The sequence below is a fragment of the Lathamus discolor genome, chromosome 2 (genome assembly GCF_037157495.1).
Source record: "Lathamus discolor isolate bLatDis1 chromosome 2, bLatDis1.hap1, whole genome shotgun sequence".
Lineage (NCBI taxonomy): Eukaryota > Metazoa > Chordata > Aves > Psittaciformes > Psittacidae > Lathamus > Lathamus discolor.
Window position 1 is genome coordinate 33,272,300 of NC_088885.1, and position 19,589 is coordinate 33,291,888.

The window sequence follows — 19,589 nt, forward strand, 5'->3', positions numbered from 1 at the left end:
CCCTCAGCTGCTCCTCATAAGACTTATGCTCTAGACCCTTCCCCAGCTTCCTTGCTCTTACTTGGACACATGCTCTTGTTTGAGTATGCAATTAATTTACCTGGCCAAAAGTAATTGGTTTAGTTTAATTAACCTTTATGTAATCTATTAGCTAGCACCTGTAGGTTGCCCAGAGAAGCTGTTGGTGCCCCATCCCTGGTAGTATTTGAGACCAGGCTGGTTGAGGCTTGGAGCAATCTGGTCTAGTGGAAGGTGTCCCTGCCCATGGCAGGGGGTTTGGAACTAGATGATCTTTAAGGTCCCTTTCAACCCAAATCATTCTGTGATTCTATGATTCTGTGATTTCTAATGTAGTAAAATTGACATTTATAGCTGCAATGCTAATGTCCCTGTGTGATGTTAGATTACCTGTGAAATATTATTTTACAGATTACGATAAAAATAATGCAATTGTTTAATTTGAAATCAAGGAAATTGTTTTGGGGTTTATGAACTGATAACACAACTCACTAAAAATCACATCTCATTTGAAATGTTGTACTCCGCATGGAGGGGCATTATTTGCTACTTGAGCACAGCTACTGGAGTTAACCAGTTGAGACAAGAACAATCCAATAACTAAAGTACAATATAAAACAACAACTACTACTAATAATAATAACAATGATAAGAAAAATAACAAGAGGAGAGAATATGAAACTACAAGAGGGAAGGAAAAAACCAATAAACACAAGTGATGCACAATACAATTGCTCCCCCCAGTTTATACACTGGGCATGACGTGTTGTGGTATAGAATACCCCTTTGGCTAGTTTGGGTCAAGTGTCCTGTCTCTGCTTCCTCCTGGCTTCTTGTGGCCCTCCTCAATGGCATGAGACTGAAAAGTCCTTGACTTAGAGTAAACAGTACTGAGCAACAACTAAAACACCGGTGTGTTATCAGCGTTGTTCTCAGACTAAAGCCAAAACACAGCACTGCACCAGCTACTAGGAAGGAGAAAAAAATAACTGCTATAGCTGAACCTAGGGCATACAGAAAGCACAAATATGACACCTACTTAACATGCAGATTTCCAGAATTTCTGAGGCATATGTTGAAAATGGAAGTGTTATGAGAGTCGGCATCCTTCAGAGCTGCTTATGGACCAAATATGAGTAAACAAGGTAGTTTCAACCATTAAAAACTAATAGACTTATAAGAAACTGGTTAACAAGACACACCGTGTAAATTCATCCCTCTGAACAAAATCTTCTGAAATGTGGGGAGAAAAGTAATATATAATTCCATCATTTTTTACATCTTACAATACCATGGTCCCCATGGAGCAAGCCAGCCCACTCCACCTTACAAATACTGGTTCACAGTGGTCTAGGGAGGGTGAGGGTACTTCCCAAAAGAAATGAAGTTGTGATAAATCACTGTGATGAACAGCCAGATAAATCACTGATGAGCAACAGCTCATCCTGTGAAGGCCAGTTTTAAGAATGTTTTTCTTTTGCATCAATGAAATATGGTGCTGTCAGAAAGTGCTAATGAATGAGTTACACTGGATATGACCCATCTCTGCAGCAAGATGAATCTGGCTTTTCCCAGGGAATACAGCGTGAGGCTTAGCGAGATGATCTGTGAACTAGGGCACTCCTGAAGCACCCTGATCCACAAAAGCATGCTGAGCAGCCTCAGCCTGGCATGGCTTAAGATGAGCTGAGCCACCGGCTCCCTGTGCAGTGCACTACAATAGTCATCAGAATCGTCAGCTGCAACAAAAATGTCTCGTATCAGAAAAAAACTTCAGGAGCTTGGGGCTGTAAAGCAAGGCCAAGGGCTGTAAACCTGTTTCTATTTGAGCTAATCAGGTCAAAATCAGCATTGTGTTTTCCGAGGGTGTGATCAGGTTTCACAACAGAAATTAGGTCAGATTGGTGTTCCTTATCTTAAGCAGAGTTTACCAGGGACCTATTGTCCTATTCATAACATACATGCCACTGTCATACATTTCTCGAATAAAGCAGATTTTAAAAAGTATACCAAAATGGAAAAAAAACACCAATACTTTTAAAGACTGGAGCATGTTTCATACAGATCAAGTGCCACTAAACTCACAGCAAGAAAAACAGGATGAAACAGGTCTGTTCATGTTGTAAAGATGTCTGGACTTTTAGAGAACCTTTTCCATCTAGTTTGAGCTAGACTGGACTCTATGAATCTATAAGAGGGTGAGGCAATTAACTCTCATGTCTCTGAGAAGCTAGAGTCTAGAAAGAAATCACTGAAGATTGCTAGGAAATGGGAAAGGATGGAGCCTGTGTCTGTCTCAGCATAGATAGCAATATTGGACAAGTCCTTGACTACAATACCTGCAGCCTATATAACTGATTAACAGCCCGTCACAGCTGACTTTAGTTACAATTTCACAGTGCAAGGTCCTTTTCTGTTTCTTTTGTGACTTAACAAAATGTTGACATTTTATTAATAATCATTGGCCTTTCACAGCAAACTTTTAAAGTTTATCCACTTCTCGTGATAGATACTCTGTTGTCTCTGGGTGTCCTGGCCAGGATCCCTGAGCTAAGAAGTGTTTATTAGTGTTTGCCATGTCTGGAAAAATGGAAGTTTGGAGGACCTGGCATCCTTCACATTGCCAGCTTTGGCAGAGGAGAAGGAGGTAAGACCACCTGCCACCCTCCATATATCTTCCCTAGCACCATTCACACGGCTTCTGTCCAGGGCATCCTACTGGCATAGCAATATAAGCAGGGGCAACCCTAAAATTCACTGGATGGGGCAGAAAATAACCAGCCTTTCTTTTCTGAGGAAGCAGCAGAATTCATAGATGCATTTTGAAATTACTATTTTCTCCTTTTTCAGAGACTTAGTCCAGAAAGAAACAAATTTTCGGCAGTAGATATTTGCACCCTCATAATAACCACATTAAAAAATCTTTTTATGGCTCAGTTGCTAACAAAGGTGTAAGGGATTTGGATGTAAATTTGGACTCTCAAAGGGGTAGGACTGCTAGAGATATTTAAAAGGTACTAAGCAGGTGAGCTGCTTTTGTAGCAATGCTGACTAGAAGCTAATACCAAAGGTAATTACAAATATCTTTGAATTTTGCTGCTAAAAAGAGCCTTCCTTGTATGTTTTTAACAGCAGATGATGACAAAATTTCTTCCCTAAGAGACAGGCTTGTGACTCCAAGCAACCTGCACAAAAGCTCACCTACCCGGGTGCTGCCTCGCTGCGGCAGGGGAAACTGCGCCAGCACTGAGGGGAGCTGTGAATGTGAGCGTTGGCAAGGGCAGAGTGCTCATGATGTCCATGCGGTGAATGCAAGCCATGCTTGAAAAAACACATGGCAAGCCCTGACCAGCATTAATCTCATCAAGAAGGGTAATTGTTTTGCCTGTCACCATGATTAGGCTGTGTCAGAAGGAAACTTTTTCCACATTTGCAATTATTAATATTTGCTGAAACGCTTTAAAGCATTATTTAATTAAACTTCTCTTCACTATGAATAAGACCTTCTCTTGCTCTTTTCACCCAACTGTCTGTATCATGCTAATAAGGGTGCTTTTGTCCCACCATTGTGGGGTTTAGGGTGGGGGTTTTGCTAGTTATGGAATTTGCAGTGGGTTTTTTGATGAAACAGAATTCTGAGCCCTTCTAGACTCTGACTCGTTTCACTTTGTTGTACAAACAGGAGGTAACAAAGGCATCCAAGGGCTCTTTCACAGTGTCTGCGTTTTCCTGCCTTCTCAGGGGGAGCTCACAGATAGCCAGAAAACAAGAATTCTTTCACACACACACACACACACACACACACACACACAAGTCACACATTATCTGGTTCTGTGCAGAAATGACAATGAGATTTTTCTGGAAAGGAAAAATAATTAAAAAAAAAAGGACTCATCAGGGAAAGCTTCAACAAGCCAGTGAAATTTAAGACATAAAGACATGCAGCACCAGCAGGAGTCTGAATCTGGGTCTGCTGCATTTCAGCCCTCAGCTCCCTCCCTCTCTGAACCCATCAAAATTAAAGCAAAAGATTCTATATAAAGGGATGCCCTTCATCTTCTTCCTCTCTGCATTTTGTGATGGAAAAATGTTTCATCACCATACCTTCAGTTCATTGTGGTATTTCCAGGAAACAAAGGTTTTTAAATCCAAAACTATTCTGAATCAAGCTGGAGACTTTGCTTTTAAAGAAGATTTTCTTTAACAGCTTTGAATTTCAGCACTGATCCATTAACCTATCACGGATAACGGAGAGCACATTGCTTCTTGCGTTACAGTGCTTATGTTTAGCATTTGCCAGATTTGGTAATTTTCTGTTTACAGGAAGCCAACATTTACCAGTCATTAGTCTTCATCCTTTCTATCCTTTTGCAGCAAGGAGTGATCTGTATTTTCTCCAGTGGAGTCACTGAGATTTGTAAGCCATACAGCCTTGAATCTGATATTATTCACAATGGGAACACTCTCTCAAATTAACTTATTGGAGAGAAATGTAAATCAATTATGTTTACAGCTCTCAACAAACAGAATTAAAATGTTGCACCAGTCTGCTTAGAGTTCTTAATCATTAGTGTGATTAACCCAGTGTCTGGGATTTGCAAGAGAGCCTAAGATGAATTGGTTTCTCTTCATTATCTGACGTAGTTCAGTTATCCTGAGGTGTCCTAAAAAAAAAACAAAACAGGCAAGCAAACACCCCCCCTTAAAATAATTATCTGCCAAGAAATGGATAACACCCACTGCCATTCCTCAGGACCACTGTGCTGTGTATATGCAAGCCAGAAGGTCACTCTCTTCATAAGGCAAATGAAGCAAAATCAATCGCAGGCCAAGAATCAAAGTATGACCAGCCTGGCTCAGGTCACCCTGCTCATGAAGGAGTCTGAGTGAAGGCAAGATAATCTGGTGTATGCAGTTCTAGAAAATAATGAGCAACAGACAAAAAGGTGAAGCTCAAAGTGTCACTCACTTCCCCACTGCAACATTTTAATACTGTTCTAAGCAGTATCCATCTCCCATCAATTCCACTTTGGACCAGTACAATAAGGAGTCTGATGATTCCCAGGGCCTCTCAGTTTTTGCAATCGCATTAAAATACAATCCCTAACCCATATGTGTGATTTGGCTCCCAGCTCTGAAGAGCCCTTTGGGGCTGGAGGGGTCTGCCTCACACCTCCCTGTCCTGCTCCTTAGCTGACAGTGATGGGGGCCACATCCAGGCATGGGGGCCACATCAAAGCTCCCTACTCCTCTCCAGTGGAGACCAGGGGTGTCTTTGGGCTTGTCTGAAATACCAGGGCCGGAGCTCTTTACCTTTCTGGGCAGTGATACATCATCATTTTTAGCACAATTATCACTTTTGTCTTCCCAGCACTCATACAAAGCAGAAGCTGCCCCATCACACAGGCTGAGAGAGCTGGGCATGTTCAGCCTGGAGAAGAGAACTTATAGCAGCCTTTCAGTACCTAAAGGGAGCTTAAGAAGAAATCTGGAGAGGGACCTTTTACAAGGGCATGTAGTGATAGGACAAGGTGGAATGGCTTTAAACTGAAGGAAGATAGATTTAGATCAGATATTAGGAAGAAATTATTCACTATGAGGGTGGTGAGGCACTGGCACAGGGTGTCCAGAGAAGCTGTGTCTGCTTCATCCCTGGCAGTGTTCAAGGCCAGGTTGGACAGGGCTTTGAGCAACCAAATCTAGTGGGAGGTGTCCCTGCCCATGGGACAGGGGGTGGAACTGGACAAGCTTTAAGGTCCCTTCCAACCCAAACCATTCTGTGATTCTATGACCAGCCAGGAGGGAAGGGAGCAGTCCTTCACCCAGAGAAGAGATGAGCCTCCTCTCCTGCAAGAGACCAGCACATCCTGCTGTCTGTACATGCAGGCTGCCATGGGACACGCACTGCAAGCCCACGCACCAAACTGCAGCTGCATGCAGCAGGAATGTGCTGTTCTTAGAAAGAACGTGCTGTTCTAAGCAGCCTTCATCCACCTCTGAATGTCAACAGCCCGGATCCTTCACATCCTTGATGTAAATGTCTGCCCAATCTGCAGTTTGACAAATTACATACCTTATGCACAGCCTGTACTGATATCTATAAATCCAGCATCTACTGGCTTGACACACTGATAAAATATCACATTATTTATTCCAACCTTATAATCGGAAAGTCAGAATTACAGTAAATGAAATCCTTTCTATCCTCTGTTTTAAAAGGTCTAATTATTTTATTATTCAATGTATGTACATGCAGATAAGTAATAATTCTTCTGAGTATTATCCTGCATAATACAGCCAGTTAATGCTCAGGGATAATAGCACAGAGACAGCTCATTATACCAATTTGTGCAAAAATAACAGTATTATTTTTTCCTTCTGAACAAACTTGCTCTGGTTTGATAACAGCAAGTTTCAACCTCTTCTTTATTTGCTGAAAAATTAAACTATGTGCAGCCAGGATAGCAGTTATTATTTTATTGATGAATCACCATGTGCTTTTATATGGGATACAAAGAAGAATTAGCCATCCAAAGGATTTAAAAACAAATTCATGTAATGCTACACTAATATAGGGATGATCCTGAAATTATTGCACATCTGTTTATAAACAGCTTTCTTACAGGAAATGTCACATATGAGCTGGTGCTGCTAATGGCTGCTAACAGCTGAGAAAACTCTGATGAGAGTGGAGAGGAGGAAATGGTGATGTTTCCCAATTCTTCAGAACCACGCATCTTCGAGGTGCAGAAAACCAGCTACAGGTCCCAAGGAGAGACTGTGCCAGCAGCAGACACGCGTTTCTGAAGAATACCCATGTCTGTCAGCTCAAAGGCACTATGCTTCTGTCTCACATTTAGCCATCCTGTTCTCCCTATTAATTGTGCCTGGGAGGAGCCCTGAATCCTGCCCATTGCCATCACTGCTTTCCTCATGTGAGTTGTTTATCACTCTAAATGTCTGAGATTGTAATCATTGTTAATTATGACTAATTACTGAGGCAATTGTTACTTCCTTAATACCAGCTTGATTCAGAAAGGGAGTTTGTAATGGGATTCTGACTGGAAGCAAAAGCTGCTGCTGATGCTCAGTGAGATGTGGCTGGCAAACTGGAAAGCATTCAGGAGGCTCACTGCTTCCAACCCAGCAGCTGCTCATTTGGTCACTGCTGTACCATCACCAATGCCCCCAAGGGCATGCGGGCAGCATGGGAGCCGGCAGGGCACCACACCAGAGCTCCTGAGTGGAGACACCCACTGCCTCCCTTGCTGCAGCAGTCCCCTCGCCAGGTTGGCAGGGGTCCTCACAACACCAAAGCCATGCTCTGTTGAGGAGCAGAGTGCCGGGACGAATCAGGCTCTGTAGTCACCTCATGCACATGGCCTACAGCAGAAGAGCCCTGTCAATGTTACCAACAGACCACCACCTCCATCCCACATCACGCACTGCACTGTCGGTACACAGAGCTTCCTACCGAACTCCCAAACCCCAACCTCACCTGCCAGCCCCGTACCTAAAATCCCCACTGACAGATCCCTACTGACAGATGGGCTCACCCATGCCCTCCAGATGATGGCTGGTTTCTAACCTGGATGGTTCTATCAGAGACCAGCTAAACTTGGCTATTTGAGCTTTGCACTACAAATGCCTGATTTATTTCCAGTTTGCATAAAAGTATTTCAGAAAAACTCCAAACCCAGCAAATCTGCATGTGGGAAGAGCTTTGGTCTCCTGACTGAGCACTAAGGAGCACAAACATCCACGGCTCCTGAGGGCAAGACCGAGGATCACCAACCACGGCATCCCCGCAAGGTCCCCCAGGATGTCTCCTTGGAAGTGAGGCAGATCAACCCCATCTCACAAACTGACAAGGGGTAGCTGGGGCTGCAGCCAGCAATTCCCAAATAGTCAGCTCTGCCCTAGAGCTGTATCCTGGTAGCAGGGCATGGCCAGGCCAAGCAGCAATGAGGAGACTGACCCCCTGCCACCTTCTTTTCTTGTTGGAGGGTGGCTGCCAGGGCAGTGCCAGGGGCTTCCAGCGCAACCTACATTCAAAGAAGGAAAGGGAAGCAAAGCACAGAGGAAGAACTTTAAAACTCCATGGAAGAGTTTAATCTCAAACTTTTCTGTCTTGCTTCCTTTAGAGTCCTGTCCTGCAGTGAGAAGAGAAAATCACTACATTGAACACAGTTTCATAGCTCACTTCTGCTTTTGATGAAAACTCATTTGTGGGATTTTTTTTCTGCACCAACACTTATGCATGTGCTCAGGGAGCGGGAAAGTTCCCTTTAACCGAATTAAATATTGTTCCTGCCTCTAGACAGACATTATAGATCTTTGCAGTTTCTATCTTCCAGCAGAGGAGCCCAAGCCTGTGAATTTATTTGCGGCTTTTGGATTTGTTTCTCTGACAGCAAGGGTGAGCGATGCTGCTCCTCAGCTGTGATCTGTCACTGCTCTGACTGGAAGTCCAGGTTTGTTCTCAAGCCATGGCACAGACCCATCTCCATCACTGACACAAAAAGCAGGAGCCTGGCTCCATGGGTGCAGGTGAACTTTGCCACTTTCTCCCTGTATCTGAGGTTTATTGGAGGAACAGTGTTTGCCTATGTCCTGGATTCCAGCTAGTTGCTGATGATGCTGGTTGCAAATCTATTTCTACAGTACTGATGGGCTCCTTTTCCATAGACTAAAAAGGGAATTTTAAACATCTGAATTGAATGAGCCAGCAAGAGAATTCATTAGAATACAGTACCTCTATAAATATTTCACAGAAAGATGTACTACAAGGTGTTTCTTACAGCCACCCCTGAACACCGCCGAAGCACAGTGCACGCCAAAGGCATCGCACGGCCTGTGGTCTGACGCCTAGGCAGAGGAGCTGTCTGTCCCATCTTGGCAAGGGGAAGTAAATACACTTAAAACCTTGCTGGGACAAGGCACTCACCAGCATGCTACCCCAAGGCTCTGTGACAGGTCTTAATGTTCACAGCATGCAATCTGGGCAGAATGTCGTGCACAGAATAGAAAGAAACTTTGTATCTGCAGCACAGACTGACTCCAGTGCCCAGTCCTGGAGCTTGCCAAGCCTTCTCCTCCATGCTGAAGGAAGAAGGCTGACCAGGGATGCCATGGGGCAGGGAGTAGTGGGTGCTGCAGACAGCAGCTGTACCAAGTGCCTCTCAACATCCTCCCCCCCTTTTACATCTGCTTATCCCCAGCCCTTAGTGTGCTTGCCAGGGGTGATCTCTGTGCCTGTCTCCTCTCCCTTGCTGAGCAGATGTGCCTCTTACGCAGCAGATGTTGGGACGTGCTCTAAAATAAGTAATAGATCTGTCCACCAGCACAGAGAGTGAGAATAATTTCCATAAAAAAAGAAACCAGCCTTTTGGGGGGCTTATTGCCAATGCTCATTAAAAAGTCCATTTTTTATTTAAAGATGTAGCATTTTAAGGCCATTCTCTATAAAACATTGGTGTTACAGGCCTTAGGCAATGTACTGAGGCTGAAAAAAATCCAGCCTGGAAATGCTTTGATCTCTTACTGCTGCCTGAGGCAAACCCCCAGTAGCACAGTGGGTCCTGAGTTGATGGATAAACAGTCCACAGCAAAACAACATCTGAGCAGCCTGTCCACACCCAAGAGTCTGAGTAACTTCCAGAAAGGCTCACTTGCAGACCAGGACAGACAGATGGTACAAAGCTTCCTTTCTAATCCCCTCTGTGGCACGTTACAAGTAAGCCAGAAACACCACACAGACCCCTCAGAGCACGTCAGAGGCCCCTGCTCACTTGGACAGAGGAGACCTTTTGTACAGAGCCCAGTGCAGTGGGTCCCAAGTTTCCTGACGCTTCAGACACTGCAGTTAAATAGCACCAAATTTAGTAACCTCAACCGGGTTTGCAAGCCTTAAGCAGGTTTGATTACCTGCAAAGGGGAAGAGCAAAGGACTCTCTTTTTCCAGGCCAGTCTTTCTGGTTTTTTTCAGCTGAAAAGCAAACAGTTCTGGTAAAGAAACACCACTTTAGGACTAGAAAAAACATAGTCAGAACAAACACAATTGGGACTGGATTTGGATTGATGCCATTTTCAGCTTCTTCCAGTTTTTCCCCTCAAAGAGAAAGGTGAAGGCTAGCTGCGGGCACACCACTGCAATGAGGAAATGCTTCAGTGATGTGTTACACAGCGAAGAAGTGAACCCTTAGCAGTCCAAACCTCGGGCCAGTGAAGGCAATGAGCAAATGCCTGCAGGATAACATTAGAATTTCTCACAGTGGCTTTCTGTGCCATGCCTGAAGTGCCCTTCCTCACCATGCAGAGAATGGAGGTGGCTGCCTTGAGCCCCCTGAAGCTGGTCATAGAGCCTGTGGAGGCGCCAGGAGCAGGGACCACCAGGAATGGCCCTGGCCATGGGCCCCCCTTTCCCATATAGAGATGCTCTATAGCCCCTACCAACGCAAGCACTCCTTTGGGCCCTAAGGGATGTTGCAAGAGTGTGCCATCCAGTGATAACTGATTCAGAAAGAAGCCAAATGAAAACCGAAGTGCATGGCTTAGGTTTTAAACATAGCTATACAGAATGCCTCATGTTCCCAAATATCCGTGCTACAGCAATACACTGTTAAGCATCACAGTTCTTGGAAAACAGCAACGCAATCCCACAGGCAGCACAGATATTTCATGTTTTTAGCTCTTCCCAGCTCCCATTAAGCAGGGAACAAAGGTTTGCTCTTATAAATGACTACACCATAACTAATTACATGGTGATGAGTTTGTTTTAATAGAAGGGGTTATGCGGTAATGATGAGACCCAGAACTGATTATAAATCACACGTAAGGTTCAAGTAACACATGCAAAGAGCTGCACAGATGTCCCACTACATATATTATGTTCAAGAGTAAGCAATAGCATTATTCATTTTCTAGGTCTTTTTCTCTGGAGTACAGCCCAGGCATTTTCAGATTTCTAATGTCTTAGTTACTTATAGAAACTTTTTTACAGTGGGCTTCAGAACCCTTGACATCACTTTGTGCAATTATTCCTGAACTTGAAAAGAAATCGCTGAGTTTTAACTCATCAAGCAGTTCTTCCAGTAACAAAGAGATTAATTAAGCACAGGAAGAAAAGCAAAGCTGATCACCTGGAAGTCCCAAACCAGAAGGTAATTTCTACTTCTTAGAATTAAACAAAACTTGACAGGAATAACCCAGAAAAGCAGCTGGGTGAAGAGGAAGTTTCTTACCTGGAAATGCATGCCACAGCTTAGCTATCACAATCCACGGAAAGTTAGCAAAGCAGGCTTTGTCCTGCGAAGTCTGGGATTCACTCCCAAAAGCCCCTTTGACTCCCTGGTCACCTGTGAGCTACAAAGATTTGTTGCATAAGAGACAGCAGCTCCAGCTCGTGTGTGACCTGCTCTGCCTGTATCACACTACACAGGAAAAGCACCATCCCTCACAGTGACAGGCAAGAACAACTAAATTCAAGGTAATACCCATTTCTTGCACTTGGCATTTGAAGACACTCTGGGCTTTCAAGGACCCCCTGTACATGTCTCAGATCCCCCTTCCAGTTCTGTAGATGTTTTCTCAGGAGCTGTTTTACTCTCCCATCCTTTGAGATTGATTTTTACATGGATTTTGAGATGAGAGGAATTATATTTTGGCCAATAAACTTGCTGAATATTGGTTTCAAAATAACTACTCACATCATAGCATGCCAATAACATCTATAATAGCTTTTACAGGATTGCTTCTAACTTCAAGCACCCCCTTGGCGTTCGAGGTTGATATTCTTTGCTTGCTTTGTTGGTACAGCTTTTAGTGAGCCTCTCCTGTGGTATCTAGTAGAAATCCCTACCACAGTTCAGGATTAGGGATCAAACTAGTAAATTCCTATAACATGTCCACTGGCATCTCACTTCTGTTTGCTTTGATTCTGAAAGGCATTAACCAGTCTTTAAACTACTGCCAGTCAGCACAGAATTCCATATGCCCTCAGCCTGGCTGCTCTTAATGCATGAAAGCTATAGTAGATGTTTACAAATAGCCAGGAGGGCGCCTCTTGCTTTGGGAGCCAGCTGTGGCTTTGCAGAGCTAATGTGAACAAAGAAGATAAAATGGAGTAGCTAGTTCCACCTGATTCACTTGTCCTGGAGCATTGGCACTTGGTGGGCTGTTGTTTCTGGACTAACACACACATCACTGTGGGAAAGCACAGACATTCAGCTATGTCCTGAATTGTGACAACCAGAAGAGGCTGTCGATGGATCTGAAACGTTAGTGATGGGGCAACATGGCCACTGCCTTTGCTCCTTCAGCACAGGACTTCAGTGCTCATAAACCAAAAGGAATATTTCTCCATGATGCTCTGAAACCTACTGACCATTGTGTTAGAGACACTTTTGTGCTTCCATTCAGGGTTTAAATCCTGTGACATCAAAATAGCATTAGTATGGCAGTCACACATTTTTGTATGGATATGGTATTCTTTTTGAAGGCCAATTATTATGCTTGAGATGGGTCATTTTTTGAAGTTTCAGAGCTGCTTTCAAAACTATGCCTAAGCAAATACTGCAATAATCATTTATTGTAGCAATGTAATCACACACATTTCATGCTTTAATCTGAAACAGAGCAGAGTACAGACTCCACACTGATCACAAGGAACAGGTACGTGTTAGTGCTTCCTACACTGCCATGAACTGCAGTAGATACTGCCACAGGCAGCAGACTAGCAAGGGAAGACCTCATCCACAGCCACTTAGAAGGTAAAATCCCAGAGTCCATATCCCAGTTGTTCAAAGACGTAAGATTTAAAGAAAATGTGGGATTTTTGTTGCAACATGTCATGCTGCTCTGATCGTGACCAGAGTACATGAGCTGAGGGGCTGGAGCAGTGCCTCTGTATAGGAACACTGATCCACCAAAGTGTGTCCCCTAAGGCCCTAGTTCCTTCTCTGCAAAAACAGACTGTCTTGACACAAATATTTATTTTTTTCCCCCTGTTCCAGTTGTCTTTCTTTTTCCTTTTGATACTGCAGAGAGGTCACGCACACTGCAATCTCAGGTACCAGAGGTTTTGTCAGTGATTTTTTTTGTGTTCCTGGGTTGTTTTGGCCAGGTTTCTTTGGACTCTTTTTTTAACAAGGCGGTAGGAAACAGAACAAGTCATTGCAACATAAACTCCAGTCTCCATAGCAACAATGAAAATTGTTTTCCTTCCTCAGCTTTACAATTCCAATCCTATAGTCTCACCTGAAGCTTGGGTGAGTGTCGAGAGGTTAAACCATTTCCTAACTTACTTGCTTATTATGGAGTTTTAAAAGCACGCTACTGGTGTGAGTGGCACAGGCCAAGTGAGACCTGAAAAGCTTTCCTGGGCACCAGGATATGTGACAAGGGCTTGAGAAGGGCAGATGAGAAACAGCATACTTACCTCACTTGGATTTTCCCACCACACAGCAGCAAGTATTCACATTAAAAAATTAAATTGAATGAAATACAAATTCTCAAATCAGTTCTGAGTCTTTGATTATATTTTCTTCAGCTCTGAAAGGTTCTTTTGCCAGACTGGATCATTATCAAAGGTGACTTAGAATCACAGAATAGTTTGGGCTGGAAAAAGCCTTAAGACCATCAAGTTCCAACCCCCTGCCACGGGCAGGGGCAACTTACACTGGACCATGTCACCCAAGGCTCTGTCCAACCTGGCCTTGAACACTGCCAGGAATGAAGCATTTACCACTTCTTTGGACAACCCGTTCCAGTCCCTCACCGCCCTCACTGTAAAGAACTTCCTCCTTATATCTAACCTGAACTTCCCCTGCTTAAGTTTAAACCCATTACCCCTTGTCCTATCCCTACAGTCCCTAATAAAGAGCCGCCCTCCAGTGCTGACTTCACTAGTGACAACACAGTATTGTTAACCTGTACGCGAGTAGTATGGGGGATGTACTAGGAGGGAATCCCTCTGTGAGTAAGAAACATGGACAGTGATCATCTCAATAGGGCCACAGCTCCTTACTGCCTCTCTACAGCACCCAAAAAGGGAAACAACCAGCTGTCAGGCAATCACAGGAAATGTTACTACAGATAACATTTAGCCAAATTAACCAGTGAATTTTATCACTCTCTTAGTTCTAGCACAGCCAAATGGATTTAAGATCAACAAACACAAAGGATCTTTTCTTAATGGATAAACTGAATGCGGAGAGGTCTTTTAACAGTGATAGGAGCTTTTCAGTGTTCAGTGGTACAACAGCAATCCATTCCAACACACACAGCTTAAAACTTTGTACTCATTTCTAAAGGAATCATAGCTATTTTTCATTATAGGGTGATGACTATCTTTTTTCTAAGTAATTCTTCTGCCATTTGAAATAGCACACTGCTTGTAGTTTTGCAGTAATTTTGATGGATGCTTTCGTGTGCTCATTATCCACTAAATCCTGTGTGAAGTTCCCCACAAAAAGTATTTTATACCTTAGAAAAACCAAATTAAAGAGAAAGCATCTTTGCCATTCTATTTTTCTGTGGACAGGATGAGAAGCCCATTGTCTTCCTTAACTGTCATTAACCACACTTGTAAATCAAAGAATTTCACTAATGCATAGTGTTGGCGGGTGCAATGCTTCTCTGGGGCCACTCATAAGCTCTGTCAGGTCAGAGCATGCTTTACTATTAGCACTGGCTGCCTTAAAGCCAGCAATCTTCAAAGATGTTTCATTCTTATTGTGGAAACTTGGCTTTTGTATGAGTTGTTTTAAACAAGAATACAAACATTGTACAAAACGAGCTACCATGGGGAATGAAAGGAAGAAGCTGTTGGACTTACTAGAATGTGGATGTAAAGATACTTACTTTCACCTGCACTCACTGGAGGTCTCGTTATAAGCTTAAATTTTTCAAACCAAGCAGAATTTTTTCATTATGAATTAATTTGGTCTCTAGATACATGCATTAGCTAGGTACATAAATGAGTAGCCAGATGCAGAAGAAGTATTCAAGCTAGCTGCACTGAACTAAAAGCTTCATTAAATGTGTTGATAAAAATAACTGCTCAAAATTGCAGTATTTGAAATAAATTTGAAGCAACTTGGGATATTGACTGGAAAGTAAGCACGTGCACTAGCAATCAGGGAGCAGAAACAAACTCCGTTATCAACACCCAAACATTGCTTTTAGTATTAAAACTGAGCAGTGATGCAAATTACTGGTTACTGTACATCTGACGGAAGTGCAACAAAATACATCCTTATGCCTTAAACTCTGGAGTTGGGTTAGATTTTTACAGACTTTGAAGTTTAAAAAGCAATAAAGCTTTTGGTATGTGTGAATGGCAGTATCAGAGAAATTATCAAGCTTCTCACATGCACACCCCATCCACTTCCCACTCTGATGCTGGGGCAAGACCTCAGTACACAGCAGGCCAGAAGGCAGCTGCTATTCTCTCCAACCATGCCCTTTAAGCTACAGGAACCAGGACTTACGACCCTCAGCTCTGCAGTCTGGACGTCATCTCTGCCCTTTGACCCTGTATGGATTAAGCTCTGGAGCATAAAGGATGTTCCTACAGCAAAAGCAACAGATTTTGGAGCTGCCAGAAGAAGATGTAGCAAAGCAATTGTAAGAGTTCCTTACGCAGGAATCTTGCAGTTGTACTTTCAATAGAAATGAGCAAGCTGCAACCTAAAACCCTAGCAAAGAATTGGGAAAAGAGGTAAGGAAGAGAGAAGCAGGCTGCTCCCCAAATTGCACCCTGTTAGGATCCAGAAGCACAGCTTTGTCAAGCAGCATGTTCTTACGTAAGATAGATGGAAATATGCTTACGTGTCAAAGCTGTTATCCCCCAAGAGGAAAGAAATTATGTTGTCTTGAACATGCTGTGGGTAACAGACAGGGAAAGGTCCAGAAATAGAACAGAACTAATAATACAAAGCTCAGTTTGGAATACAAAATGAAAGCTGTCTTTTGCACAGAAAGGGGTGGGGTTTTTTCTTAACAGATAGAGGAGCAGAACTTTTTTTTTTAGTCCTGATATAGTGTATTACAATATGCATGCACTGTCCTGATGAAGACTGAACTACTAATAAATTAGTAATGTTTGTCATGCAGCATTATCAACAACAACATTTCCATGATTGAGGAGTTTACAAATTCCGATCTATACAAAATACTGAATAATATGGGATACCGAGCTTTTGAAGAGCCTTTGAATTATAACTATCATGAATGGTTTTTAAAAATTTCAGGTACTAACAATAATCTAGAGTTCAGCTATGAGAAAAATGCAGAGTCTTCTTCATCAGTCAGTGGTTCCTTTGAGCTCAATTTAATAATCACGTCCATCTTTTATTTTAAAGCACGTTTCACAATAAAGCTCAAGAAAACCAACTTTCAATTGCAACAGCTGCATGTTTTTCTAATACAGCTCATTCCTTTCCATCAAAACAAAGCCACTCTAGTACCATATCTTTGTTCTCTGTCTACTTAGTCCATATCAGAAAACAACTGCTAATTGTATCTTTTGCATTAAGGCAGAGAATGATAGGCAAACAGGAAGATGTTTTGCCCTGGGGGTGCTAAATAAACAAACAAACCTTGTCTTTCAAATATGCCAATTTACTTTTACCAAAATCTTCAAGTCTCCAACTTTCATTAGGAGAAAAAAAAAAAATTGCAATTAACATACAATTATTGTGATTATTCCATTTTAACATTTATTCTTGCACAGAAACCCAAACAGCCAGACACATCTGTTTCAGACAAGTCATGGCAGCAGCAGTGCCCATTATTCCACAAAAAACACATTCAAGTTCAACTGGAAAAGGAAGTTTCAAAATGCTTCCATATGCATTAAAACAACTTTTAAAACCCTTTAGGTTTTGTTTTCTGAGTCTTTAGAAACGGTGAGTTTTTTATGAGGTTTGGTAACTTCGTCCATCAGTTCCTTCAGCTGCCCAATTTGTTCATCATGGAAGTCATTAAGTTTTTCTTCTGTGAGCTGGATTCCGTATACAGTCTTTTCTGTCAAGTTTTGTTTGTCCTCATGAATTTGTTGCTGTATCAGTGCTGCATAGTTCTAATAAGGAAGGGATACAAAGGTCACAAAAATGACAAATGCAGAAGTCAGGTCAATGTTTTTTAATACCATTATATCGTAATAACATACTCTTGCTCAACCTTCTACAACAGTCTGTTAATGAACACCAAATAACAAAAAACTACACTTTTTATAAGAAAGAAAAGTTATGAAGGTACTTCTAGTATCTATAGTCAATTTTCTTAGCTAGGTTAAAATGCATATCATATATGTACAAATTAATTCTGTCACATGCTACTGAAAACAAAACAATTCTAGATCAAATATATTCATGTAACTGTAATTATTAAAATACACATTTTCTATCTAGCAGGATATCATTAGGATTCACTTTGTAAACTGATACATCTGCAAAGTATTATTCTTGAAGAAATGTATTAGAAAAAGCAATCTATAATTAGACAAATGTCCTAAAGCCTTTCTGCCAGTCTCTGTATTTCAGGGAACTGATAAGGCCATTTGCATCCAGTCTCTGGGCTTGCTCCAAAGGCAGTAGGAACTCAGCAATTGTGAGACCTGGGTCATTATGCCAGATCTGAAGAAATCACTTGCAAAATTAAAAGCTAGGGGAGAATAAGCAGGGGCTCCAAGGACAGATACCTCCATACTATGTCTCGTTCTGTGCTGTTTTAAATATAAGTAAGTTTATTCAGATTTACTTTCAATCCTGTTCTAACAGCAAGTGTTTGGACCATGTTTACTTAAATAACAGCATTTATGTCAGCGGATAGTTAAAACAATGAGTACGTATTATACCAATACCAGGCTGAGGACCATTATAAAAGCAAAATTTTCTCAAGGGCAGAAATGCAAGTGGCCAACAGGTCACACCAGTAATGTGGACACAGCTGGAAAATTACTTCCTCAATGCTTAGGAGCAATCTTTGACCTTTATGACTTTCCTAAATTACAACATTTGAGGGTTTGCAAGTGGTTCTGCAAATTTAATTCAGCGAGAAGTGACACAGCTGTGTTCAAACCCCCTCAGCACTGATCCTGTGCGCTCCCTGGCTCCCTCTGCCCAGCACCAGCCTAGCGCTGCAGCAGCTCTCAAAGATGTTGTACTGAGTGAGTCTAACAAAAGCCTCTTGGTGCATGTACTCACTGAAGTCAGTGAACCTAGTCAGTCATTCAAAAGTTAATCACATATTTAAACACTGGGTTGGAAGGGAGCCTGAACTTTAATTTTTCTAAAGAGAAAGTTAAAAACAAACTTCACAATTACAAAATTAACTTCAAAAGTTAATTTGTTGGAAAAAATATAGGCTTCTCTCCTACTTTTGTAAGCCATCCTTTAAAGCACCCTTAAAGTTTCAAGCACAACTCTGAATACAATGTAAGAAACTGAACTAAAAAAACCCCTATACTCTGAATAACAGTGATGACTGTGTTACATGGCAACACTTTTTCTTAAAGGATTATGTATCATGAGTATTCAAAAGCACATGATTATACCAGTGAGATACAAGATTATTTTTATCTTCAATTTTCAGCTAAAAGAAGCCTCATTATTGCATACTGAATTGTTAATCCAATTATAAGCAAAGTTACTAAAGCCATGACTTCAGCTGTCTGTCTAGTAGCTCTAGAGAAGTGGGTGAGAAGGCAGAATGTTATTCATGAGCATGTGATATATCTCAAAACGACACTTACTAACATAAATATACTACATTGTTTATGGACAACTTCCAGCCTCACTAAAGTCAGGAGGATCTTACCAGTCCTGCTGCAACGCTTAATTCATAGCTATTTAAAGAAAACAGATAAAACAAACCAGGACAAACAAATGTAAATTTTCATTAATACAGATTCTGAACTAGAACGATTCCTCATTTCTAACAGACAGATCTATTGTGGTAGAACATTGTGTTAAAGTTACCTTATATGAAAAACAACAACAGGTTCATAATACTGAGGAACCTCCCCACATCACTTCTCCTCTTTTTATGCTAAATGTGCATTCAGGAATAGTGACGCTACAGCTAATCCCTGCAGTAATCCTACACCTCAGTGGTATTACTTTATGGCACAGCTGGTCCAGGGTTTAGAAGGAACTAAATGCAGTTTTTTCCTGATAACTAAACAACCAAACAGTAACAACAAGGTAAAAAATCATAAGGGGTTAAAAAGTCTTCAACTTTGTGATTTACAGAATTTCTTATCAAGGCAGATGGACAAATGCTGAAGCTATTAGCAGATCAGTAACACACCCACACATTACACATCAACTATTCCACCTCATTCTATCTTCAAATTTCTGCACAGAAAAATCCAGCCATTCTGGGCTCCAGAAAAAGAAACTCTCATTATACTGAACAACAACATTTGCACTGTGTAATTCAGTAACAATACTGAAAGCAAGCAATGTGAAACTCCCCATGTCTTATCAAGAGACCTAACCAAATGTACAAACCCTAAGAACCCCTCCATGCAATGTCCTACCACTGCAGCTTCCACAACAGCAGAA

The 19,589-nt window shown here is 41.9% G+C and overlaps 1 protein-coding gene across 3 annotated transcripts in view; it reads right to left on the reverse strand.

Annotated features, from left to right (window-relative positions):
- Nucleotides 1–16,620: 16,620 nt before the first annotated feature.
- The window catches only part of SDHAF3 (succinate dehydrogenase complex assembly factor 3), a 35,706-nt gene continuing 32,737 nt past the window's right edge, over nt 16,621–19,589 (reverse strand). Inside the window, exon 2 of one of the 3 annotated variants that reach the window (XM_065666327.1) lies at nt 16,621–17,101. In XM_065666327.1, coding sequence (XP_065522399.1) covers nt 16,898–17,101 — 204 coding nt within the window. In that variant the 3' untranslated portion in view covers nt 16,621–16,897. The remainder of the gene's footprint in view (nt 17,102–19,589) is intronic. The other 2 variants (XM_065666328.1, XR_010609895.1) reach the window with 2 other exon arrangements.